Source organism: Loxodonta africana, chromosome 16 (genome assembly GCF_030014295.1).
Source record: "Loxodonta africana isolate mLoxAfr1 chromosome 16, mLoxAfr1.hap2, whole genome shotgun sequence".
Classification (NCBI taxonomy): Eukaryota; Metazoa; Chordata; class Mammalia; order Proboscidea; family Elephantidae; genus Loxodonta; species Loxodonta africana.
Window position 1 is genome coordinate 36723389 of NC_087357.1, and position 25836 is coordinate 36749224.

The window sequence follows — 25836 nt, forward strand, 5'->3', positions numbered from 1 at the left end:
GCTCACTTGTCTATGCCAAGAAATTTGGAAGACAGCTACCTGGACAACAACAGGAAGAGATCCATACTTGTGCCTATTTTCAAGAAAGATGACCCAAATGAATGTGGAAATTATCAAACAATATCATTAATATCACAGGCAAGTAAAATTTTGCTGAAGATCATTCAAAAGTGGCTTCAGTAGTATATCTACCTGGAGCTGCCAGAAATTCAAACAGGATTCAGAAGAGAATGTGGAATGAGGAATATCATTGCTGATGTCAGATGGATCCTGGCTGAAAGCAGAGAATACCAAAAAGATGTTTACCTGTTTTTTATTGACTATTCAAAGGCATTTGACTGCGTGGATCATAACAAATTATGAATAACATTGTAAAGAATGGGAGTTCCAGAACACTTTATTGTGCTCATGAGGAACCTGTACATAGATCAAGAGGCAGGTGTTTAACAGAACAAGGGAATACTGTGTGGCTTAAAGTCAGGAAAGTGTGTGTCAGGGTTGTATCCTTTCACCATATTTATTCAATCTGTATTCTGAGCAAATAATTGCAGAAGCTGGACTCTATGAAGAAGAATGGGGCATCAGGATTGGAGGAAGACTCATTAACAACCTTGTTATGGAGATGATACAACCTTGCTTGCTGAAAGTGAAGAGGACTTGAAGCATTTACTGATGAAGATCAAAGACCACAGCTTTCAGTATGGATTACACCTCAACATAAAGAAAACAAAAATCCTCACAACTGGACCAATAGGGAACATCACGATAAATGGAGAAAAGATTGAAGTTATCAGAGATTTCATTTTACTTGGATCCACAATCAACACCCATGGAAGCAGGAGTCAGGAAATCAAAGGAGGCATTGGGTTGGGCAAATCTGCTGCAAGAGACTTCTTTGAAGTGTTAAAAAATGAAGATGTCACCTTGAAGACTAAGGTGCTCCTGCCCCAATCCATGGTGTTTTCAATCACCTTATATGCATGAGAAAGCTGGACAATGAATAAGAAAGACTGAAGAATTGATGCCTTTAAATTGTGGTATTGGTAAGAATATTGAATACACCATGGACTGCCAAAAGAATAAACAAATCTGTCGCACTGGGTTTTTTTTGGTGTTTTTGGGTCTTGGAAGAAGTACGACCAGAATGCTCCTTAGAAGCAAGGATGGCGAGATTTCATCTCACATACTTTGGATTTGTTATCAAGAGGAGTCAGTCCCCGGAGAAGGACATCACACTTGGTAAAGTACAAGGTCAGCAAAGAAGAGGAAGACCCTTAAGGAGATGGATTGACACAGTGGTTGCAACAATGGGCTCAAGCATAACAATGATCATGAGGATGGCACAGGACTAGGCAGTGCTTCCTTGTGTTGTACATGGGGTCACTATGAGTCGGAGCTGACTCGACGGCACCTAACCAGCACCACAACAACAACCACTCCTTGGAAACCCTATGGGGCAGTTCTATTCTGTCCAATAGGGTCGGGATGAGTCGGAATCGACTGGACGACAATAGGTTTGGTTTTTTGGTTGGTTTTTGTTGTGATTAGGTGCCGTGGAGTCTATTTCAACTCCTGGTGACCCCATGTTTCACAGAAGAGCTACTCTACGGTGTTTTCTAGGCTGTACTCTTTACGGGAGCAGATCACCTAGTCTTTCTCCTGTGGAGCCATGGGTGGGTTCGAACCACCAAGTTTTTGGTTAGCAGTCAAGCGCTTAACCATTGCATCAGCAGGATTCCTCTCATCCCCACTAGCATGGTTATTATCAGAAAAAACGGAAAATATGTATTATTGGCAGAGATGTGGAAAAATTGTAACCCATGTGTATTGCTGGAACGTAAATGGTATATCAGCTATGGAAAACAGTGTGGTGATTCCTCAAACAGTTCAACAAAGAATCACCATATGACCCAGCCATTCAGCTCCTACGTATATGCCCCAAAGACTTGAAAGCAGGAACTCAAACAGAGACATGTACACCAATATTCATTGCAGCATTTTTCAAAATAACCAAAATGTGGAAACAACCCAAATATCCACTCAGGGAAGAATGGATAAACAAAATGTGGTATACACATACGATGGAATATTATTCAGTCATAAAGAGAAATGAGGTTCTGATACAGGCTATACCATGGATGAATCTTGAAAACATTACACTGAGTGAAATAAGCCAGATGCAGAAGGACAAATATTGTATGATCCCACTTCCACGAAATATCTAGAATAGGCAAATGCTAGAGACAAAAGTTTATTAGTGGTTACCAGGTGTAGGTGGGAGGGGAAATGGAGAGATATTGCTTAAGGGGTACTGAGTTTCTGTTAAGGGTGACGAGAAGCATTGGAAACAGATACTGTATGGTAAACGTAATTAATGTCACTAAATTGCATGCGTAAAAATGGCTGAAATTGCAAATGTTTATATATATATATATACAGTCATGTGTCACTTAATGTCCATATGTTCTGTGATACAGGATGTTATATGATTTGGACCTGCTGCGAACATGCCTAAGTTGGGAACGATAGTATTTACTGATTTTCCACGTTCATGTTGTTTAATAACCTCTTGTTTCACTTCCAAACTGATACTTCTCCTTATCCTCTTGCTGCTGCTATCACTAGCACCGGTTTTGCTGCATTTGGGAGCCATGAAGCATTTCTCGGTAATATTTTCGGAAGAAAATTTAACAGAGAGATAATGCTACAACACTTAAGGGACACGTGATATACGAGACGGGATGCTGCTGCCTACGAGTTGACGCATCCATTGTTATACAGTAAACTTTTTATTTATAAGTAGGGAAGGTCCACATTAAAATAACGATAGAAAGTACAGTACATACATAAAACAGTAACACAGGTGTTTGTTATGACTATCAAGACATATGTATAGTAGGTTATATATGTACAGTATCATTATACACCTAGCAGCGCAATCTCTTTGTATACAAGACACATGAGATACATTTGCAAAGCTGTTGCATTCCATATGTCCGATTACGTCTGCTACATCCCATTCTCCGAACCGGATTTCTGAACTCTATTATAACCTTATGGGACCGCAGTTTATGTGGTCAGACGTTGCCGGAACAGACATTATGCAGCGCATGGCTGTATATATATATACACACACACAGGGTTGTGTGTCTTTTTGTTGTGAAGTTGAGGAGAGTTCTTTATATATTCTGAATATTAAATCCTTATCAGATATACGGTTTCCAAGTATTTTCTCCCATTCTATAGGTTATTATCTCTTCACTTTGTTGATAAACTGTATTGATGCACAAAGTTTTTTAGTTTTGATGAAGTCCAACTTATCTCTTTTGATACTTGCGCTTCTGGTGTCATATCTAAGACTCCACTGACAAAGATCCTGAGCATTACTCCTATGTTTTGTTCTACGATTTTTATGGTTTTAGGTCTTTGATCATTTTGAGTTCATTTTCTATATGGTGTGGCTATGGGTCCACCTTCATTCTTTTGCATGTAGAGATTCAGTTGTCCCTGGACCATTTATTGAGGAGACTATTCTTTCTCCATTAGATGAACTTAGCACCCATGTCGAAAAGCAATTGGCTATAGGTGTATAGGTTTATTTCTGGATTCTCAATTCTATTCCATTGGTTCGTGAGTCTTTCAATTATTCCAGTACCACACTGTTTTGATTACTGTAGCTTTAATGTATGTTTTGAAATAGGGACATGTGAGTCCTCCTACTTTGTTCTTTATGAAGATTGTTTTGACTGTTTGGAGGCCCTTGCAATTCCATATAAATTTGAGGATTGAGTTTTTTAATTTCTGCAAAAAAGATTGTTGGAATTTTCATAGGAATGGAGCTGAATCTATAGATCACTTTGGTTAGTACCGACATGTTAGCAATATTACATCTTCCAATCCAGGAACTGGGATGTCCTTCCATTTATTTAGATCTTCCTTAATTCCTTTCATCAGTGTATTACAGTTTTCAGTGTACAAGTGGATTTGATAACTTCTTAATCCCCTTTCATCTTTGACATTTTGTGATTGAAGCTACTGTACATCTACATCACATGGCTCCTGTCTCCTGCCCCACAAGCTCCCCTGCCCCTGCTGTGGCTATGTTTCTGTTTGATGTGTCTCATCCTTGCTAACAGTGTGTAGAAACCTGAGAGGAAGAAGGCAGGCCTCATACCCTTTGTCCCTTCCAGGCTACTTCCTTCAATGACTCCCCAGAGTTTTCAGGTCCAAGTTCAAACTCATTAACTCAGTGCACCAGGCCTTGATTCTTACAGCATGGTCTCTGGAACCACCTGCATCAGAATCTCACTGCCTTATTCCCCAACCCAGCTTGCTAACAGTGCAGATGCCGATTAAGAAGATCTAGGATGGGTCCTAGGAATTGGTATTTATAATAAGCACCCTACGAAATTAAAAAAAGTAATGGTCTTACGAGGGGGTAGTTTAGGTCATACTACACAGGGTGAAAAATTCAAACAGAAGAAAAAAAGCATACCTAGAAACTGTACTCCCTGCCACCATCCAGGTCCCCTCCCCAGAAGCAACCATTGTCACTGGTTACAGTATATTTCCAAGCACAAATATATAGGTGTGTGATTGAGCACACGGACAGGCCGGGTGATTCTGAAAGCCCAGTAAAGCCAGAGAAGGGTTGCACCAGGGCCTCCGGGGTGTGCCTCCATCACCTCTCTAACTTCCTGTACCCTCTGCCACACTCCAACCTTGTGGAACTTGTCTCCTCTGCTCTCAGTCTGCTCTGCTCCAGGTCTCTGTGTCTTTGCTTATGCAGTTCCCTTTGCTGGGAAAGCCTTTCTTCCTGTTTTTCTGCCTAGCCAAAGCCTATTTATCCTTCAAGACTCAGTTGAAGTGCCCCCTCTTCCAGGAAGTCTTCTAGCCCTACCATGTGTCCCACATTTGGGTTTCTGGTTCTTTACTCTGCCATTCCACATTACCTGTTACCAAATTTATCATGCCGGATGGGCTTTTCTGCTTCCTCTTTCCGTCCTTCCACTGGACTGTGAGTTCACTGAGTGCCATTTCCTGCGTCCTATTCCCAGTTGAATTATGGGATCTCGATGGCACTGGGTTTTTTTTTTTTTTTTTGTACAATGCCTGGAGCTCTAGTGGTGCAGGGGTTGAGAGCTAAGGTTAGCTATGGCTGCTAACCAAAAGGTTGGCAGTTTGAATCCACCAGCTGCTCTTTGGAGCCCTATGGGGCAATTCTACTCCGTCCTATAGAGTCGCTGTAAGCTGGAATCAACTTGATGGCAAAGAGTTTGGTTTGGTAATGCATGTCTGAATAGGGGGCATTCTGTCTTGTTTCTGCCTTTGGTGGTTTGGAAATGCAAACCACAGTTCTCCCCCATCTTATGCAGCTTCTCTACTTTGTTGGTGCTCCAGGAGGGGCTGGCAGAGCTGGAGGAGGGGATCCTGTGCAGAAAGCTGGAAGGAGGGGGCTGTCTCCCCAAGTCATGGCAGGAAGTGCCCTTAACTGCAGCACAAACATGCATAGCGGAGGGGACTCAGGGTAGGCTCACACTACTGGGAATGAGAGCAACCCAACCCCAAAGTCCCCTCTGGGGGCTGCCCTGTGGTGGCCAGTGGCAGAGCCTGGCTTGGTGGAGCATTCCCAGCAGAAGTAATGTGCCAGGCCTGCCTCCTCCCCACCCTTGTGGAGGGAGCAGGTGGCCTGGCTGCAGGGAGGGGGTAGGGAGATCCACAGAGGGAGGGGCACAGGAGAGGAAACTGAAAAAGCAAAGGGGGGCTTGGGGGTGTGCGGCAGGCCAGGCAGTTGTTTAACGAGTAAATGTGCTGGGGACGCTAATGAGCTGCGTGCATTCATGGCGAGCTGCCTCCCAAATTGGGGAGCTGGCCAGGTTCTGCGGTGGAGGAACTGAGGATGGGAGCCAAGTTGGGGAGCTGCCTGGCTGCTGGGGCAGGGCCTCCCCTGATGGGCTGGTGTGGGGAGTCTTTGTCCTGGGTCTGAGGGGAGGGCGCCTCTTTCCTTCCCCCCTTCAAAAGAAAGGCCAGGCCTTGCCAGGCTGTGACAACTTGGCTCCATGCCTGCTTGGGATTCACTGTCCAGGCTAGTCTGGAAGCTTCTAGGGTAGAGGCTAGCCCTAGGGATGGCAGGCAGGGCTGATTTTGCAGCACCCTGCACACTCCCACCTCTCCTCACACTCTTTACCCCACCACTCCGAGGACCCCAGAGCATATAGCCTGATTAATCAACACCCTGCCCCTTCCCCACATGGGGCCTGGCTTCCTAGGGGCCCTCTGAGGTCAGGGCCAGGGAGGCACCCTAGAGCGGAAGATTGGAGACCAGACATCTTCAATAGTTTGAGTGTCATTTATGACAGGCCTACTAAGTGCCAGGTGCTAGGGTAAGTGCCAGAGTGAGGAAGCTACCAGGGCTGTCTCTGCCCCAGGGGGAGTGTCTGGAGAAGCAGCCTCGTAAGTAAACAGAGTTCCAGACTTAACGTGCTTCTGCTTCGAGGGAATAAACAAAGCAGCAGGCGCAGAGGAATGAGGATTTAACTGGGTTTTGTTGGCCCTGGCTCCTGAGGCATCTGGGGAGCTCCATGAGGGAGGCGTGGCTGAACCCCTGTGGAGGAGGGACAGGAGTTTGTGAGGAAGAGAGGAGAGGGCCCCCTGCAGGCTGCAGAGCTCTGACCTGATTTGTGGGAACCGGTGAGCCAGTGGCCACCAAGATGGCCCCAACTCATGGCGGCCTTATGTGTGTCAGAGTAGAACTGTGCTCCACAGGGTTTTCAATGGCTGATTTTTTCTGAAATGATTGCCAGGTCTTTCTTCTGAGGTGCTTCTGGGTGGACTCTAACCTCCAACCTTTTGATTAGTAGCCAAGAGCGATAACCATTTGCACTCTCCAGAGGTTTGTGGGAAGGTTCCCTAAAACCACACCACACCAGAACCCCTGAGAAAGGCTCCTCCTTAGAGTTGTCATTGGATTGAGGCTCAAGAACCCATGGTCTTGGAGGCAGGTCATGGGCAGGGGGATATGAAAACTTTCCAAGAAGGAAAAAAAGAAGTGTCAAAGCCCATAAAAGCAGCCATGTTAGTTGTGAGTTCAGGAGGTACTGGTCACAGTTCTATCTGGGCTGTGACAGTGGAGATAACTGCAAAATTTTCATCAAGATGGAAAAGGAAAACTGTAACCTTTTGGTACATGGTGGGCGATAAGGGTTAATCTTGTGGATCCTAGACTCTCCCTCCTCCCCAATTTTATCCACATTGTGCCTACTCTTGGCCACCTCTCAGATCCAGCTACCTTTCCTTTTGTTTTTTCCCAAGGGGAAACCCAGGTAACCAACTCCTGTGAGGCAGGCGCTTCTTGAGACGCTCAATTCTTTCTTCTTATCCGGTTGTAGGCAGCCTTACACCAGAGGCTGGCCCAGCAGACAGATGGATGCCTGGGTTCCACCGGGCACCAACAAACAACAGCTGCCCTTGGTTTGGGGAGGTCCTTCATCTTTTCTGGGGTGGAGGCTAATTGTCTCCCCACCTGGATATCTCATCCACACCCAAACCCACAACCCTGTGCACGTCTACCTCAGAGTGAAATAAGTCCCAGCCCAAAAGACTTTTTAAAGGTCTGGGGTCTGGTCTAGGTGGTCAGGGCTCTCCTCCTGGGAGCAGGCCTCCCCAGCCCTTTTCCAGCCCCCTCTCTGCTGTTCTTTGATGATATTTTCCCCTTTCCAGGTTACCCTGAATACTAGTTTTGATCTGTTTTCACCTGTTAAAGATGGTGGAATACTATTGGACATTTGCTAGGTTTCCAACCGCCTACTGATGACCCGGCAGGAAGCCAGTGTAGCTGTCGATGACAGAAATGACATCTCCCAGGTGTGCAAATGTACAAATCAGGATCTTTCTCAACCTGGTATGGCTGGCCTCAGCTCTCCCCTCTGTGAAGTGGGGTTGCTGCCTTCTTCTGCGGAGAATGTGTTGAGGGAGGGACAGTTGTACTTGGCCTAGTGCTCCGCCAAGCCTCCGCCCTAAGGTACAAGACTAAGGTAGGTGGCTTGGAGAGGCCATCTGGGGCTCGGAGATTCCTTTCACCAAAAATTGACAAAGCAAGTCTGGTGGGGCCTGGAGGCCGCTTCCGTCGTCCTCGCGGGAAGCTTGGCTGTGTCCCCAGGGGAGGAGACGAGACAGCAAAATAAGGCTGTCTTTCCTCTCTGGACTAGCAGCTGAGGCTGCCGGTACCGAGGTGCGTGCTTCTAAGTGTGCGCGTCCTCGGGGTTTGTGTGCGGCCGGCGAGGGCCAGCACCGGACAGGTCGAGTCGGGGCCCCACTTCCCTCCCCCGCAGCCCCAGTCAGCTCGCTGTGCCTCGGAGGTTCCACCTTTGAAACTGTACGCGACTCACAGCCGCGGCCGAGTGGTCGTCGGGAGGCGGGGGCCGGGGGCGCCCGGGAGCTGGGAGGAGTCTGGCCTTGGATGTGTGCTTTTCGATTGATGGATGACTGCCGGGTGGGGGCGAGCTTGCGGGTGTGAGAGTGTGTATGTGAGTGTGTGTGTGTGCGCGCGGGGTGCGTGCGCGCGCGGAGCCTGCCCATTTTCCTCCTTGCAGCAGTCAGTTGGGAGCTGGAGGGAGGGAGAGAGGGAGAAGGAGCCAGAGAGAAACAGGAGAGGAGCCGAGCGCCCTCCGCCCGAGGCGCCCTTCCTGCGTCCGCACACAGGCGCCGTCGCTTGGAGGAGCAAGGTGCCTCCTAGCCCGCAAGGGCGCAGAGCACAGGCCTGCGGTCTCCTCGGTGGCTTTGCCCTGGGACTGCACCTGGAGGCGGCCCCGAACGGGGATGGTAAGCGGCTGTAGCCGTCTGGCACGCAAGCGAGACGCGGCGAGGGCACCATGGTGCTGATGCCCTGGAAGGGGCCCTTGGCGTGGCTCGTCCGGCCCGAGCTCTGGCTGCTGCTGTGGGCAGCTGCGTGGCGCCTGGGTGCCACGGCGTGCCCCGCCCTCTGCACCTGCACTGGCACCACGGTGGACTGCCACGGCACGGGGCTTCAGGCCATCCCTAAGAACATCCCACGGAGCACCGAGCGCCTGTGAGTATGGCCTCCACCCCCTGGCCCACAGGGAGACCCGAGGTTGCCCTCCCAACTCAGACCCAATTCAGGACCGGGGGTGGGAGCAGGACCTTTGTGGCCCCAGCTGCGCAGACACTAGACGGGCCAGTGCCTTAGAGGGTCTTCCCTGAGCCAGGAGCAAGGGAACAGTTGTTTCCCTTTTCCGGGGATTCAAATGGTCCTCGCCGGGATGTTAGCTCCCCATCCTCACACCTGCACCCGCGCTCAGCACAGTCAGGCCCTTCCCACTGCGCCAGCACTTTATTCCCACAGGGTGCCTGCGAATTTGTGCCAGAAAGCCTTTCTGGCAGCCAGGAAGGAAGCTTCCCTCACTCGCTGGGCATAAGATCTCCTTTTGCACACATGGGCCTTGGGATGTGCTCTGGGTGGGGTGTGTGGGTTTGGGCTCCCAGGGCTAGTGATGGGTGACATGATGGGATTGGGTAAAAGCTTTTAGTCTTCGCCCCCTCCCCATTGTTTGCCCCAGCAAGGTAAGTATTCTTCCCTCGCTGTCAGGCATTGGTCCCCCACCTGGCTACCCCTCTCAGATCCTACCATCCCCAACCCAGACAGACAATGGGACCTAAGGGCTTTGGGCTTGGGGCTTGGGGAATGTTACATGCAGCACCTAGCGAGGAGGTAGGTGTGTCCTGGAAGGACCTGGTGAATAATGTGGAGAGGTCAGAAGCTTGGAGTGGGGGACCCCAGGGTGAAAAAATTGAACATGACAAGTCCTAAAAACCATCATTTCTCCTCCCCTTGTTCTCTCCCACTTCTGAATTCTTGAGGAAACTCAGCCCTTTCTAAATCCGCTGAGCTTCATAGCGTATCTGTGCGTGTGTGTAGTTAGCCTGTGTGTGTGTGTTTACAGACCTGTAAAATTTGTTTTTGGAGATTCTTCTGCAGATTGTGTGTCGATGTGAATTCACAGGACCTGTCATACCCCCTCGGTGTCCGAGGCTGTGAGAGCCCCGTTCGTGGGCCCAGTGTGTAGATGTTTGGTCACATGCAGCGCCTTTGTGCCGCTCACAGAGGTTGGTTACTACACAGGAGATGTTTTAACTGGACTTTGGAGAAGACTGTGCTTCCTTTGAAACCTGCCTACTCCTTCTTCCCACACTCCTGGCGACTGCAGTGGCTCGCAAGAAAGGCAGACATATTTTGATAACTTTTGAGCACATTTTCATAGCTCCCAGCTGGTCAGAGGCAGAAATCTGACCCTGGGAAGAGTGGTCTCTGGGATCAAACTCCATACCCAGGTCAGCAATTAGTGAGATACATTTGACCTAGACTCTTCTTGGCTGAGTCTGAAAAATTTCTTCGGAGGTTTTGGAGAATTTGCAATCTTCTGTGCCTCAATGGGCATCAATGTGTGTGTGTATGAGCATGTGTGTTGTGGGGTGAGGGGGAAATGGTGGAGGGGGAGAGGCTGGACCAAGATTCCCTAGGGGAGTGTGTGCTTCAGCCTCTGTGGACCTGGAGAGGAACCAAGGACAGAAGCCAGTTCAGAGGACCCTTAGGGTACAGGTCCACCCTCTATGGCTGGTCCTGTTGTCTGACCGTGGGGGCATTCATCCTGCAGCTGTTACCCTGGTAGCAGCCTAGATCTGGGACACACTGACCCCTCTCCTTTGCTTTTGATCTCAAATCTTGATGTCATCTCCTCAGTCCTTGCCCTTTCACCACCATTAGTTTTTAGGACACTGTTTTGACTTTTGTGAACTCTTAAGCCGTTTAGTGGTCAGGATGAAATGGAAGTGAAATTTCCTCGTTCAGAGGAAAGAGCTGGGCCTCTGGGAGGGAGTTACACTGCCTGAGTTGGAGCCTCAGCTTTGTTGCTTATTAGCTGTGTGACTTTGGGCAAGTTACTTAACTTCTCTGAGCCTTCCTGCTTTCTATCAGGAAAATGGGGCTATTGATACGTAATGCCTTTGGTTCTTGTGAGGACGGAAGCTAATGTTTAGGAAGTGCCTGGTATGTTATGATGCTCTCTAAGTGGGTGCCATTATTATGATAGGGTCAGGAGAGGAGTCTCATTATTTAAGTCAGAAAATGTAAGGGAACCAGAAAGTGCCCTGGGTGCTGAGGCTCCAGTAGGGAGTGAGCTAGTCTCTGCCTTCAAGAGACATACAGTTTAGAGGACCAGACAGGGGACAACCAGCTGTAAGCTCTTGGAAAGGGCCAGACCTGCAGCCTTGGGAGTGGGAGCATTGGGTGGGAAGCCCTTTTCTGGGATGAAGAGGTTTCTCAGAGGCTGGGCCATTCTGCCAGGACACTAGTGGTTAAGTTGGATTTTGCCAAGCAGAGAGGGTAGGTGGTCCTGGCAGAGGGAATGGCAGGAATGAGAAGCCTGCAGGTGTAAGCTTACCTGGCTCGATGGGCAAACGGGCCAGGGTTTCCCCGTGGCTGAAACATGCAGTGTCCAGTGGGCTGGAAAGAGAGGTTGGGAGGGGTTAAGGAGGCCTTTCTCTATTTGGAAATTTTCCTCTGGGGGGTTCAGGGTTGGAGTTCAGGGGTGAGTTACCCTGGGGGTGGGGTGGGAGGAGGTCTGGTCTTTGCTATGTGCATAAAGTTTCTTGGATTGGGATGTAGAAAGCAGAGGGAAACTGCCTTTCCAACAGACAGGCCAAGAGCGAACCATTTGAAGGGGAAAGGAACATCCTGGAAGAGGCATTGGCGAGAGCCCAGAAGGATTTAAAATAACTGTGGCAAATGGTCTCTCTAATCAATACGGGTGTCGTGCGGTATCAGAGCCTGAAACAGCGTCTTCTTCAGAGGCTGTGAAATTTTTATAGACTGCAGCTGTGCATTTGCCTTTTATCCTCTGGGCAGTTTCTACAGCAGCCTGTGAGGCTTGGCAACTTTATGATCACATATTCCATAACTCCGGGCCCAGGCTCCGTCCCCCAAAGTGGGCAGGAGCTGTCATCGGTTTGCTGTGGGGACTGGTGGGAAGAGGCTGTGCAGACCCCAGAGCTGTCTAGGAAATTGGTTCAGCCAGAGTGGCTGCGGGGCTGGTGGGCTGGGTGGGGAAGGGTTGCTAAATAATTCACTGTACTAGAACAATTAAATACAGAGCACAGGTGGGTAGGAGGCCTGGGAAGCTTCATCTCTTCGTAGGTCCCAGGCTCAGAAGGACTCAGCTGTGGCCTGTATTTTTTTTTTCCCTTCCACTCAAGGATCTTGACTTTCAGTTGGGTTTTTTTTTTTTTTTAGTTTAAAAAATCTTTGGATTAAAGAAGACTTCAGGGGCTATTTTTGGTTTAAGGTTTGAAGATTATCTCATGGCAATCATTTGGGGGGTTCATCTAGCCTCAATGGCTCCAGACTGGAGTTTATGAGGATTTGAAGCTCTGTTCTACATTTCTCCTCCTTTTGATCAAGGTGGGGGATCAGATTGACAACACCAACTCAAAACGTCAGACAGGAAGCTTGGGGGACAGTGAGTTTATGTTAAGGGGGAGGGCCAGTTCAGAAAAGAGGGTGAGAATGGTTGCAAGTGTACTGAATTGTACATGTAGAAATTGTGAAATTGGTGTATGTTTCGCTCTGTATGTTCTCAACAACAATAGTAATAAAAAAAAAAAAAAAAAAGACTTTTGGACCAGGGTATTCAGGAGAGTGTGACAAGAGAGTGTGGTAAGTGTGGAAACTGCTTCTTTGCTCCACCCTGGGCGGTTGTACACTAGGCACCCCTTGTGGGTGCGAAGAGGGGAGAGGCATTGATAAGGCCCTCTGGCAGGTCGTCGGAGGATGGAGAGGGTGGAAAGGGCTCCGGTAGGGGTTGGCTTCCATTTGCCCCTTGGCCCAGCACATTCTGCTGCTGTCAGGTCATGGGGCTTGTTCTCTTGCCTTCCTTGTTATGCCCCCTTGGCCTCCTTACCAGTTTGTCCATGCTGCTCTAGCTGGGGTGTGCTGCAGAAGCCGGGGTGGCCCATGCCTTCTCCCGGCTCAGCCCCCCTTTGAGTCTGGAGGTCCCGTTCACCAGGGCAGAGGTGAAGGGTCATGCTCAAGGAAGATTGCCCAAGGCACCCCGAGGCCGATTACCTGGGGAGCCTCTTTGGAAATTCAAGCAGTGATTGGATGGTGGTCGTGGTGGGTGGGATCAGGCGACCAGGTGTGTCTACAAACTCTGCCACAGGGGCCTGCCTGGCCTGCACACTCTGAGCAGGGCACTGTGGTCTCCTGTGGCAGAGACCTGTGCTGTGCAGGGAAAGCTGCACATGGTGGAGCAGCCACCTCCTGCTCGCAGGCTTTGGTCCAGCAGCAGGTACACTGGTCTAGAACAGGGGCCAGAAGTGGCGCTCTGGCTCTGAATGACTGGTGTTAGGACCCTGGTTGAATCACTCTACCTGCTCTGGTGCCCCCTTTCTCCATGTGGGTTGTTTGGGGCTGTTGAGTTGGCTCCGACTCATGGTGACCCCATGTGTTACAGAGTAGAACTGCTCCATAGGGTTTTCTTCGCTGTAATCTTCAGGAATGCAGATTGCCCGTATTTTTCTTCTGAAGTGCTGCTGGGTAGGTTTGAACCACAAACCTTTTGGTTATCAGCAGAGTGCAAAATGTTTTCACCACTCAGGCTCCTTCTCTATCTATAAAAGGCGATAATGATAGCTTTGCAAGTTAATGGTGAAGAATGAGCGAGAAAATGTGTGCCAAGGGCTGGCACCGTGCTGGGAACGTGGAAGGTGTTCCACTCTCCCTTCGCCTCTGGGGAAACTAACACCTACTACCTTTCAGGGCCTTCGCAAGGATTTACTCACCCTCTGTTTGTGAGAGCCCCTGGGTGTGCAAGCAGCGAACGTGCTTGCCTGTTAACTAAAAGTTTGGAGGTTTGAGACTACCCAGAGGAACCCTGGGAAGAAAGACCTGGCAATCTACTTCTGAAAAATCAGCCTTTGAAAACTCTGGGGAGCACAGTTCTACTCTGTGGGGTCACATAAGCCAGAGTTGACCTGATGGCAACTGGTTTAATTTTTTTGGCTCTAGGTTTGTGAAAATGCTTTGTGCGGGGTAAAGGGTGGTTCAAATATTAGGCAATATTATTATTATTATTTGAGAAGCTCAGGATGAAGGTTTGAGGGTTCAGGTGGGGCATAGAGAGCTTGGGAGGTAAGGATGTGATTGTTGCCTGAGCAGCCAGGTGCTCCTCCCCTGCCCCCCAGAGTCTGTCTGCTCAGCCCCTCAGCGGGCTTTTTCCTCAGCCCCTGGGCATCTTTGCCCCCTTCCCTGGGATTTAGAGATGGGACAGGGCAGTCTGCAGGGTAGAGGGTGGAGCCCAATGGCCTGAGTTTTAGCTCTGTTCTGCCACTCACCACCTAGGTGACCCTGGGCAAATTATGGGTTTAATTCACTCATTGAACAGAAACCCTGGTGGCGTAGTGGTTAAATGCTACCGCAGCTAACCAAAAGGTTGGCAGTTCAAATCTGCCAGGTTCTCCTTGGAAGCTCTATGGGGCAGTTCTACTCTGTCCTTTAGGGTTGCTATGAGTCAGTGGGTTTTCTTTTATTCAACAGATATCTATTGAAGGGCTGCGCTGTGCCAAGTGAATAGTGCTGAGCAGAAACGGGCTCTACTTCTTCTCTTGCCGAGTTTCAGTTCAGCAGTGGAGATAGAAAGGAGGCCCGGTGACACAATGTTTAAGCACTTGGCTGCTAACCGCAAGGTTGGTGGTTCGAACCCACCCAGTGGCTCCTCCAGAGAAAGACCTGGCCATTTGCTTCCATAAAGCTTACAGCCAAGAAAACCCTAGGGGACAGCTCTATTCTGTCACATGGGATCACTATGAGTTGGAATTGACTCAACGGCACCCCGCAACAACAGGGGACATAAAGATGAATGACCTAAGAGGAGAAAAAACACAGAATTGTAAATGAGGATAAGTGCTCCGGAGGAAAGCAGGACTTCTTGGAACCCCCATTTCCTTGCCCCTGAAGTGGGGATGATGATAGAATCTGCTCCGAGGGGTGGTTGGGAGGATGACAAATGCAAATGTGTCACGAGGAAGCACTTTGCACCTGGCAAGTGCCCAGTAAATGGTGGTATTATTATTGTTATTAAGGTGACGGAATTGCAGGGCCATGAAAGGAACTTGGGCATCACTCACAATGCTGAATCCCAGTGTAGCAGTCTCTCCCTTTCCCTCACTGGAGCTCTGGGTCCCCTGGGAGCCCTGCAGCACACTGAGACCGGCTGGCCCTTCCTCGGTGCCCCTTCTCTAAGGCAAGGGGCCGCTGTCAGCGTCCAGGCTGCCCGAGACTGCCAGCAGGGGCGGCCGTGCTCTTTTGGGGCCGGGTGATGGGTGGCAGGGACGGGCAGCTCCTGCGTTATTGGGAGCAGACAGGCACTTGGCGGAATTGCCGCCTCCAGTTCTGTGCCGGCATTAGCAGCTCGGCAGGGCTCTTGCTTAATGGGATTTTCTTCCCAAATGCTGTAATTATCGCCATACAAATACTTATTACCCAGAGCAGATGACGGCCGGGCCTTGGGCAGTAGCCAGGGAGCTGGGCTGTGCTCGAGGGTGGAGAATTGGCTCTCCTTTTTGACGGAGCTCGCAACCCCCTCCTTGCCTTTCTGGAACCTGGCCTGTGGCTGACAAACAGCTGTTGGGCACCTGCCGTGAGCGCAGTGTCAGAGAGGTTTGGGGTGTGGACACTCTCCTCAGGGAGCTGGTGGGGTCTGTCCACAAAAGGACAAACGTGTAAGGAGGTCTGAGGACAAAGAGCATGGTGGCTACCAGCACAGACTCTGGTGCAAGAAAGGTCTGGTTTGAGTCCTGGCTCCATCAACTACCACCTGAGAGATCTTGGACAGGCCACTAGAGACTCGGTTTCCTCATCTATAAAATGGGGCCAGTGATAGCGCCTACCTCGTAGGCTGTGAAGTTCAGTGAGAGAATCCATGTAAAGTGCTTAGAATAATGGCTGGCACGTAGTCAGTGCTTTATCAACGTTAGAGACGAGCATGATAGGAGTCATTTGTTAGAGTGAAAGATCTTGAAGGATGGCTATAGTGATGGAAGAGGGCCTTGAGGTTTGGACAAGACTGAGGTAGGTAGAGAACCTACCTCAGTCTTGTCCCTATAGGACAGAGTGACCCTATAGGACAGAGTAGAACTGCCCCGTAGAGTTCCCAAGGAGCGCCTGGTGGATTCGAACTGCCAGCCTTTTGGTTAGCAGCCGTAGCACTTAACCACTACGCCACCAGCGTTTCCGAAGGCAAGGTAGGCAGAGGGAATTTGGAGGAATTGAGAGTGTGCGCCGTATTTTTGGGAAGGAGGTGAGGAACTGAGCCAGGTGATGGCATGAGGATTTGTGTTGTCCAGTTCTGGGGGAGGAGATTCAAGAAATGGGTAGGCCCCAGGCTATGGGGCTGGGAGATGGGGCACCACCAGAGAGTTTGTGTGTGCGTGCATACCTTTAAATTATTTTTTAATTTTATTGTTTTATAGTTCATTGATTTTTAATAAATTCACAGAAGAGTGTCACCATCACCACAATCCCATTTTAGAATATTTCTATCACCCAGAAAAGATCCTGTGCCCATTGTAATTTTATGTTTTGATATAATTTCAAACTTAGTGAAGAGATGCAACAAAATGTACCAGGGACTCCTGTATATTCCTTACTCATAGTCAATTGTTTATAATTTGCCCCATTTGTTTGATCATTTTCCAGTCTTCCCTACCCTACTCTTCCTCTCCCCACACATACATGTATGTGTATGTATCTATGTATATGCATGTATTTGTGTATATATATGTGTGTGTATGTGTGCACGTGCACGCCTGTATACAGGTATGTGTCACTTAACATCTATGTTTTGCAGTACATTATGTGATTTGGATGTTGTGAGAACACCATATTATATACAGGAGAGAGGTGCACAGGATGGTCCTAGGCAGTTGAGACCTGCACCACCAAGTCGAGGGACTTCAGGAGAACGGGCTTCCCCTGCATTCCCCCGGCTCCCCGGCACCGGTCCTGAGTAGTGGACGCTCAGTCTTGGGAGCTGCAGCTGGCCAATCACTTCCTTCCCTTCCTTCCCCCCACCCCCCGCCTGCCTTCCCAGTTCCCTCTAATGGTCTTTAAACTCTTTCAGCCCCACTTGCCCCTCCTCTGCCTCCTCTTCCTCCACTTCTGCCTGCTCCCCAGCCATCTTTCCTCCTCCTCCCGCCACCGCCACAGCCAGGACCTTTAGGCTGGAGGAACCTCAGCCTCAGATAGGAATGTCACGTGCAGGGCACCTGGCCCAGTGGGGCTGTGGCCTCAGGGCAGCATCCCCTCAGTGGCTCCGGAGGCGTCTGTGTGGTCCCTGCTTGAGGTGAGTGCGGTGGGACAGGCAGAGGCAGATGGGCGCCCAGACCCCCTCCCCCTGCTGCCCCAGGTGGGTCCTGGAGAGCTAGTGAGAGGCAGACCAGATCTCGGTGCTTAGCAAGGTGCATCTGCTGCGTCCTGTTCTCCCACTGGAATTTCTAAACTCTTTTATAACCTGACGGGACCACGGACTTACCTTAACATTGCCCTAATGGACGTTATGTGACGCATGACTGTATATACATATATATACACACATAATTTTTTGCTGAACTGTTTGAGTGTCGTTTGAAGACATTGTAACTTTTTTCCTCTAAATATTTCAGTGTGTGTTTTCTAAGAACAGTAAGGCTATTTAAATTATAAAATTTATGATTGATATAATACTATTATCTGATTTGAAGTTCATATTCAGATTTCACTGATTGTCCCAACAATAACTTTTCATGGCAATTTCGGAGTCCCTGGGTGGCGACAATGGGTTAAGTGCTTGACTAGCCAGAAGGTTGGCGGTTCCAAACTACACAGAGGTACATCTGAAGATCAAAAAACCAAAAAAACCAAACCCAGTGCCGTCGAGTCGATTCTGACTCATAGCGACCCTATAGGACAGAGTAGAACTGCCCTGTAGAGTTTCCAAGGACTGCCTGGCAGATTTGAACTGCCGACCCTTTGGTTAGCAGCTGTAGCACTTAACCACTATGCCAGCATCTGCCTGGCAATCTGCTCCTGAAAGGTCATAGCCTTGTAAACCCTATGGAGCAGTTCTACTCTGCGCACATGGGGTTGCCCTGAGTCCGAACTGACTTGATGGCAACTAACAGCAACATGGCTATTTTATTTTTCTAGATCCAGAATCCTGTCCAGGATCACACGTTGTATTTAGTTGTCATGGCTCTTTGTTCTCCTTTAATTTGGAATAGTTCATTGGCCTTTCTTTGTTTTTCTTGACCTTGACATTTTTAAGAGTACAGGCCAGTAATTTTGCAGAACGTCCCTCAGTCAGGCTTTGTGTCATCTTTCCTCATATCACCTTCAGAGTTATATACTTTTGGCAGGAATACTAAGTGAAGTTGTGTCAGAAGGCACATGTCAGCTTGTCCCAATATTGGTGATTTTAGCTTTGATCGTTTGGTATGCTGTTGTCTAGAAGACTTCTCTCTTAAAAGTTACCATTTCCCCTTTTGTTAGTAATAAGTCATTTGTGGGGAGGTACTTTGAGGGTATGTAAGTATCTTGTTCCTCATCAAACTTTTACCCACTAGTTTTGGCATCCACTGGCGATTTTTTAACTCCATCATAACTTCTGTGTTTATTAGTTGGCATTCTACTGTAAGGAAGAGCTTTCGCTTCTCTCCCATTTGCTTGCTTGCTTGTTTGTTTATAATAGTATGGACTCATGGATTATTATTTTATTCATTGTGTTGTAATTTGTAGCTATCATTACTTTTTTTTTTTTTTTTTGGTGGTTATGTTGTTGTCATTGTTGTAGGCTGTTGAGTTGATTTCGACTCATAGTGACCCTATATAGGGCAGAGTAGAATTACCCCATATGGTTTTCTAGGCTGAAGTCTTTACTGGAGCAGATCGCCAGGTCTTTTCTCCTGTGAAGCTGCTGGCAGGTTCGAACCAATGGCCTTTTGGTTAGCAGCTGAACTCTTAACTGTTGCACCCCCAGGGTTCCTGGTGGTCATAGTGCCCCAGATTTGGCCAGTGGGAGCCCTTCCAAGTTGGCTCCTGTGTCCTTTTGACAAGACCCTTTGGGCACTTGCCACCCAGGGTTTCGTTTGAGTGGAGAGTGGCAAGTGCCGAATGGTGTTTGAAGAAATTCTGTTGTCTAGCTTTGGCGTGGAGAAGAAATCACAGAGTGACTGACTGGCAGTGGGGAGACCACTTGGTTGTGGTGACTGTGGCTTCTGGCAGTTTTGCTCTAATGTAATTCTATTCTTCTAAAATTAAAAAACAAAACAAAAAACCTTTCAGACTTTGTGAAAATAATGTAGAGAGTGCCCTGTACCCTTCATTAGCTTCGCCTGATGTTAACGTCTTTCGTAACTCAAGTACAATGATCAAACCAAGAAATTAACACTGGTACAATATTATTAACTAAGCTACAGGCTTTATTTGGATTTTACCAATTTTTCCACTAATTTTTTTTTTTTTAATCCCAGGATCCAATCCAGGTTAACATATTGCATTTATTTGCCATATCTCCCATCAATCCGTGACTGATTGTTCTTTAATCTCTCCTTGCTTTTCATGACCTTGACACTTTTGGTTAGTTATTTTGTAGAATCTTCCTTGATTTGGGTTTAGTCTGGTGTTTCTTATGATTAGATTGAGATTATGCATTTTTGGCAAGAATGCTGCAGAGGTGAAGTATGCTTCTCAGTGCATGACATCGGGGAATATATGATGTTGATAAGGAGCCCTTGTGGTGCAATATTTAAGCACTTGGCTGTTAACAGAGAAGTTGGCAGTTTGAACCCACCCAGCAGCTCTGTGGTACAAAGACCTGGTGACCTGCTCCTGTAAAGACTACAGCCTACAATCTTCTATGGGGCAGTTCTACTCTGTCACATGGGGTCGTTATGAGTTGGAATCAACTCGATGGCATCCAACAACAACATGATGTCAATACGTCTAATTACCGGTGTTGTTAACTTTGATCTCTTGGTTACGATGGTGTTGGCCAGGTTTCTCCACTGTAAAGTTATTATCTTTCACTTTGTAATTAACAAATATTTGGGGGGAGATAGTTTGCGACTATGCAAATATTCTGTTGTCCCCAAATTTGCATCTGCTAATTTTTTTTTTTTTTAATTTTAGCATCCATCAGTGGATCTTGCCTGCTACAAGTATTATGCAATTGTGCTTTTCTATTTCCCTTATTCCTCCTACATTTGTTAATTGAAATATTTCTGTAAGGAAGAGAATTTTATTTTTTTTTAATAAAGTAGATTTTTAGGCTTTGAGCTCCCTGAGGGCAGGGTATGTGTCTCATGTATCTTTGCCTGGTGCATAGTGGGTGCTAAAAAAAAGTGTGTGTTGAACGAGTTTTTTTTTTTTTTTTTTAAAGTCTTTGGTAAGACATTTCACGGGTTCTGACCTTTACTTTAGAAAATATGGTCCTGTGGTAGGCTGAATAAATGGTCCCAAAGGTATTCATGTCCCAAACCCTGGAACCTGTGAATCTGTTACCTTATGTGGAAAAAGAGACTTTGCAGATGCAATCGAGTTAAGGATTTTGAGATTGGGCAGTTCATCATGGGTTATCTAGGTAAATTGGATGTAATCAAAGGGTACTTATAAGAGGGAGACAGGAGGATGAGAGTCAGCAGAAGGAGGCTGAGGTGGTGCAAGGAAGGGGCCATGAGCCAAGGAATATAGGTGGCTTCTAGACTCTAGAAAAGGCAAGGAAATGGATTCTCCCCTCCAGAAGGAACCAGCACTGTCAGCACCTTGACTTTAGCCCAGTGAGACTGACTTTGGACTTCTGACCTCCAGAACTATAATATAATGAATGTGTTATTTTAGGCCACTAAGCTTGTGGTGGAGCTCTGGTGGAGCAGTGGTTAAGAGGTTGGCTGCTAACCAAGAAGTTGGCAGTTCAAATCTACCAGTTGATCCTTGGAAACCTTATGAGGCAGTTCTACTCTGTCCTATAGGGTCACTAGGAACTGGAATCGACTCGATGGCAATGGGTGACTTGTGGTAGCAGCAGTAGGAAAATAATACAATTGTAGAGTTAGGAGGCTACTGCAGAGGCCCAGATATGAGAGGAAGCAGGTCTGGATCTAGGTAGAGAGCGCAGAGAGAGCAAGTGGAAATGTCATGGGGACCCTAAGGTTTGTACTTTGGAAAACAGTCTTGTGAATGGGGAGGGTGGCCAATCCTGGAGGAGAAACCATAAAGTTGGCTTTTGCACATTTCGTTTGAATTGTCAATAAGCATCTGTTATGGATTGAATTGTATCCCCGCAAGATGTGTGTTAACTTGGCTAGGCCATGATTCCCAGTATTGCGTGATTGTCCACCATTTTGTCATCCAATGTGATTTTCCTAATGTGTTGTAAATTCTACCTCCATGATGTTAATGAGGCAGGACTCAATCTATAAGATCAGGTTGTATCTTGAGTCAATATCTTTTGGGATATAAAAGACAGAAGCAAGCAGGGAGACAGGGGGACCTCATACCACCAAGAAAGTAGTGCCAGGAGCAGAGCGTGTACTTTAGACCTGGGATCCCTGTGCTGAGAAGCTCCTAGACCAGGGAAGGATTGTTGAGGAGGACTTTCCTCCAGAGCTGACAGAGGTAGGCTTCCCCCTGGCCCTGGCGCCCTGAATTAAGACTTCTGGTCTACTATCTAGTCTTTGAGATAATAAACTTCTGTTTGTTAAAGCCATCCACTTGTGTTTGTGTTATAGCAGCACTAGATAACTAAGACAGCATCTAAGTGAAAAAAGACCATCAAGAAGTATAGATTATGATTGGTCTGTACAGTGTTCAGGCTGGAGAGATAGCTGGGAGGGCCTCCTGGGGAAGTGGTTGAAACCGCAGGAGCAGTGGAACAGAAACTGGTGGAAATAAGAATCCCCTGGAAAACTTGTATAAAATGCAGACTTCAAGGCTGGTCCCCAGAGATGCTGATTCAGTAGATCTTTGGCAAAGGTGACTCGGGTGATTCTCATTCGGGAGGTGCTCAGAATACAGTTTGAGAAACACTGCAGTGGTGCTTGAGTTCCTTGGCGAAGAAAGCACATCGTTCGAACACTCAGGAAGACTCCCTTTAGCTTCTGCCTACATTAAGAGGGCGAGGGGAAGGGAAGGAGACAAAGGAGGAGATGGCTGGGAAGGAGGAGGAGGATGAGCACTGGCTAAATGTCTGTGGAGTCCAACCAGGACTGAGTAGTTATTGCAAAGAAGGAGTTTGGAGAGGGGAAGGAGGGTTAGCAGTGTTGAGAACAGTCAGTCTGTCCAAGAATGAGGTCCAAGGAAAGATTTGGGAACTGGTGGTTGGGTGGGCAGAGGGGTCACTGGCAAAGCTGGGCAGAACAGTTTCCTGGGGGAAGTGGAAGGCAGAAGCCAGATGGTCGGGAGGGAGTAGGTGGTGAGAAAGTTCGCAGCCAGAGAGAACAAGTGCAGGATCTCCAAGGGCGAGCGAGCTCAGGAGAGAGTTGTGTGCAGTGGGGAGGCAGTTGGGCTGGAGCCCTGTTGCAGGCAGAGGACAGAAGTCAGCGGAGAGGGTGGTGGGCGCAGAGTGTGGAGAGGAGGGGGCCAGAGCACTGGGAAGGGGGAGGACTGGTGACAGGTCAGAGAAGAACCAGTTGGAGAGAGGGAGTTTGGTGGTGTTTGTGGTGGTCGTTAGTTTCTGTTGAGTCCTTTCTGATTCGTGGCAATCCCATGTGCAACAGGACTAAACATTGCCGGGTCCTTCGCCATCTTCACGATTGTTGGTGTGTTGGAGTCCACTGTTGTGGCCATTGAGTATTTTGAGTGTCTTCCAATCTAGGGGCTTCATCTTCTAGCCCTATATTGGACAATGTCCTGTTCTGTTGTAGGGTTTCCACTGGCTAATTTTGGAATTAGATTGCCAGGTCTTTGTTCCTCATCTGTCTTAGTCTGGCAGCTCCACTGAAACCTGTCCATCACAGGTGTCTCTGCTAGTATTTGCAACGCTGGTGGTGTGGCTTCCAACAGCACACCCACCACAGTGTGAGGTGGCGGTGTCACCACTTACAAAGTGAGACGCTTTACTCCATCCACTGTTTACCCCTCATAACAGCCCTGTCAGGAAGGCATTATTTACTCCCACTTTACAGATGAGGAGATGACTCAGATGAGGAGCTGGCGCATAAATGATGCTTTTAGGGTCCCCCGGGGGTCTTACAACTCAGAGACCTGTTTGCACTTAGTTTTTAAGTGTGACTACTGCTCTACACATCTCCTTAAAAGGCCTGGCCTCTTTCAGTCATTTATTCACCCATTAGGTCATTTATCAGACATTCATTCAGCACCTACTAAACACTGGTCAGTGCCTAGCACTGGGACTATAAAGGCAAATTAGCCATGACTGGTCCCTGCCAGGAGCCCTGGTCGCGCAGTGGTTAAGAGTTACGGCCGCTCTGCTCCTTGGAAACCCTATGGGGCAGTTCTACTCTGTCTTACAGGGTTGCTATGAGTTGGAATCAACTCGATGGCGACGGCAACAGCAGTGGGAGGTCCCTGCTTGCATGTGTTTAGGGGTGGACCCAAGTTGCAGGCTGGCAGAGGGGTGGCCACTCTGGGGGATGCAGGGCGACTGTGGAGCAGAGTTGGGAGGCAGGGAGGTGGTATAGTAGTTGGAGGCCAGCATTAGGGAATTAACTGGTGAGTGACCTCTCAGAGGCTTGGGGCAGGCTGTACATGGAGAATAGCTGGCAGATAATGAACATGGAGGCATGGAAACTGACAGTGGGGTCTGGATGCAGGATTCCCTGGGGACATGGAGGCTCAGGTCCCTCCTGGACCTCACCTATGTGCTTGTATCCTTTTTCTGCTAGATTAAAGATAGCCCTTTCCCTGTAGTTTGTGAGTCATTCCAATGGATTACCAAGCATAAGAAATAGAGAAGGGGCCAGTACCCGCTGGCCTAGCCCCAGGTGAATGGAAATGAGAAAGGAAGGGCTGCATTGGCAGCTGGGGTCTGAACTGACCAGGAAAGGGAAGCTGAGATTTCTACAGGATGCAGTGGACGTGTGGAGCGGGATTTATTATCCACCACACATTTGGCATCCGAAGTGGGTGACTTCATCCTCCCTGGACTGGTTTGATACAATTGGCTTAGTCGGCAGGATTCACTACAGCAGGTCCTGACTGCTCAAATGTGTTTTGTTTTTTAAGTTATAGCTTTATAGCTTTACTGAGATAAAATTCACATACCACATAATTCACCCATTTAAAGGGTACAATTCAGTGGTTTTTAGTGTGCTCACAGATATGTGCAACCATCACCACGGTCAATTTTAAAACATTTTCATTACCTCAGAAGAAACCCTGTGCCCTTAAGCTATTATCCCCATGTCTCCCCATCACCATCAACTCTAGGAAACTACTAACCTACTTTCTGTTTCTATGGATTTTCCTATTATGGCCATTTCATGTAAATGGAGTCATATAATATGGTCTTTTGTGACTGACTTCTTTCACTTAGCATAATGTTTTCAAGCAGAGTTTTGTCTTGAACGTGGGGCCCTCTGTTATCCAACTCCTTTTCCATTAACCCTCACATTTCCTAAATCCCCAGGCTTATTGTACCTTCCAAACTCTCAATAACTCCTACTTCAACCACTGAATTTAGGCAGATCCTCATTACTACCCTCACTAAACCACATGCTAGACTCCTGTGTTTCCTGCAACTTTAACGGGTACATAATGTTATTTCCCCATTTTATGCATAAGGAAGTGAGGCTCAGAGAGATGAAGTGATTTGCCCATGGTCACAGAATACATAACCGTGAGGCTGGGATTTGAGCCCAGGCCTGTGACTCCAAGGCTTGAGCTATTTTATTGGATTGCTGTACGAGCTAGATTGGCCTCCCAACTCTGCCACTTAACCTACTGTGCCTCAGTTTCCTCATCTGTAAAATGGTGTAATGACCCCCCATCTTCTAGGGGTGTTGTGAGAATTACATGGAGCTAATGTTTGTGAAACAACAAGGACGGTGCCTGGCCCATGGAAGGTACCTACCCCTGCTCCACCTGCAGCCCTGGTTCTCTGGATGCCTGAGAGAGACCCTGAATCGGAGGGAGATAGTCTTCTGTTCTTCTTTGCTACTGAAAATGCTGGAATGACCCAGCTTTCTTGCTTGGAAGTTTGGGTCTTACAGGCACTATATTCCTGCTCATATCAGGTAACTTGTGAGAATGGAAGGAACTGGAAGAGAGGAAGTTGCTGGAAACTTGGCAGTATCCTTTGTGTATGGAGATTTTCTTGGATAATGTCCATTGGAGGAGAACATTTCTTATTTAGTGTATTTTTTTTATCTTGGAGAGGGGAGAAGGAAAACATGGAAAACCCACTCCTCCGAATGCTATTTGAAATATGACAGTTTTTAAAAAATGTATGTTGTTGTTGTTGTTGAGCACATACACAGCAAAGCCTACACCAATTCAACAGTTTCTACATGTTCAATTCAGTTACACTGATTATATTCTTCGAGTTGTGCAACCATTCTTAGCCACTTCTTCTGAGTTATTCCTCCACCATTAACATAAACTCTCTGGCCCCTAAGTTTCCTATCTAATCTTTGAGTTGTTTTTGTCAGTTTGATCCTGTATAGGTAGATCTAGAAAGAGCACGATGTTCAAGGCAGACATTCTTCACTAGTTAAGCTAAACTATTGTTTGGTTTTAAGATGATTCAGGGGGTATTTTTGGTTCAAGGTTTAAAG

The 25836-nt window shown here is 47.8% G+C and overlaps 1 protein-coding gene across 1 annotated transcript in view; it reads left to right on the forward strand.

The window, feature by feature from the left end:
* Positions 1 to 7809: 7809 nt before the first annotated feature.
* SLIT1 (slit guidance ligand 1) overlaps positions 7810 to 25836 on the forward strand; it is a 207611-nt gene continuing 189584 nt past the window's right edge. Inside the window, 3 exon segments of the mRNA XM_064269086.1 lie at positions 7810 to 7900; positions 8331 to 8509; positions 8592 to 9067. Coding sequence (XP_064125156.1) covers positions 7810 to 7900; positions 8331 to 8509; positions 8592 to 9067 — 746 coding nt within the window.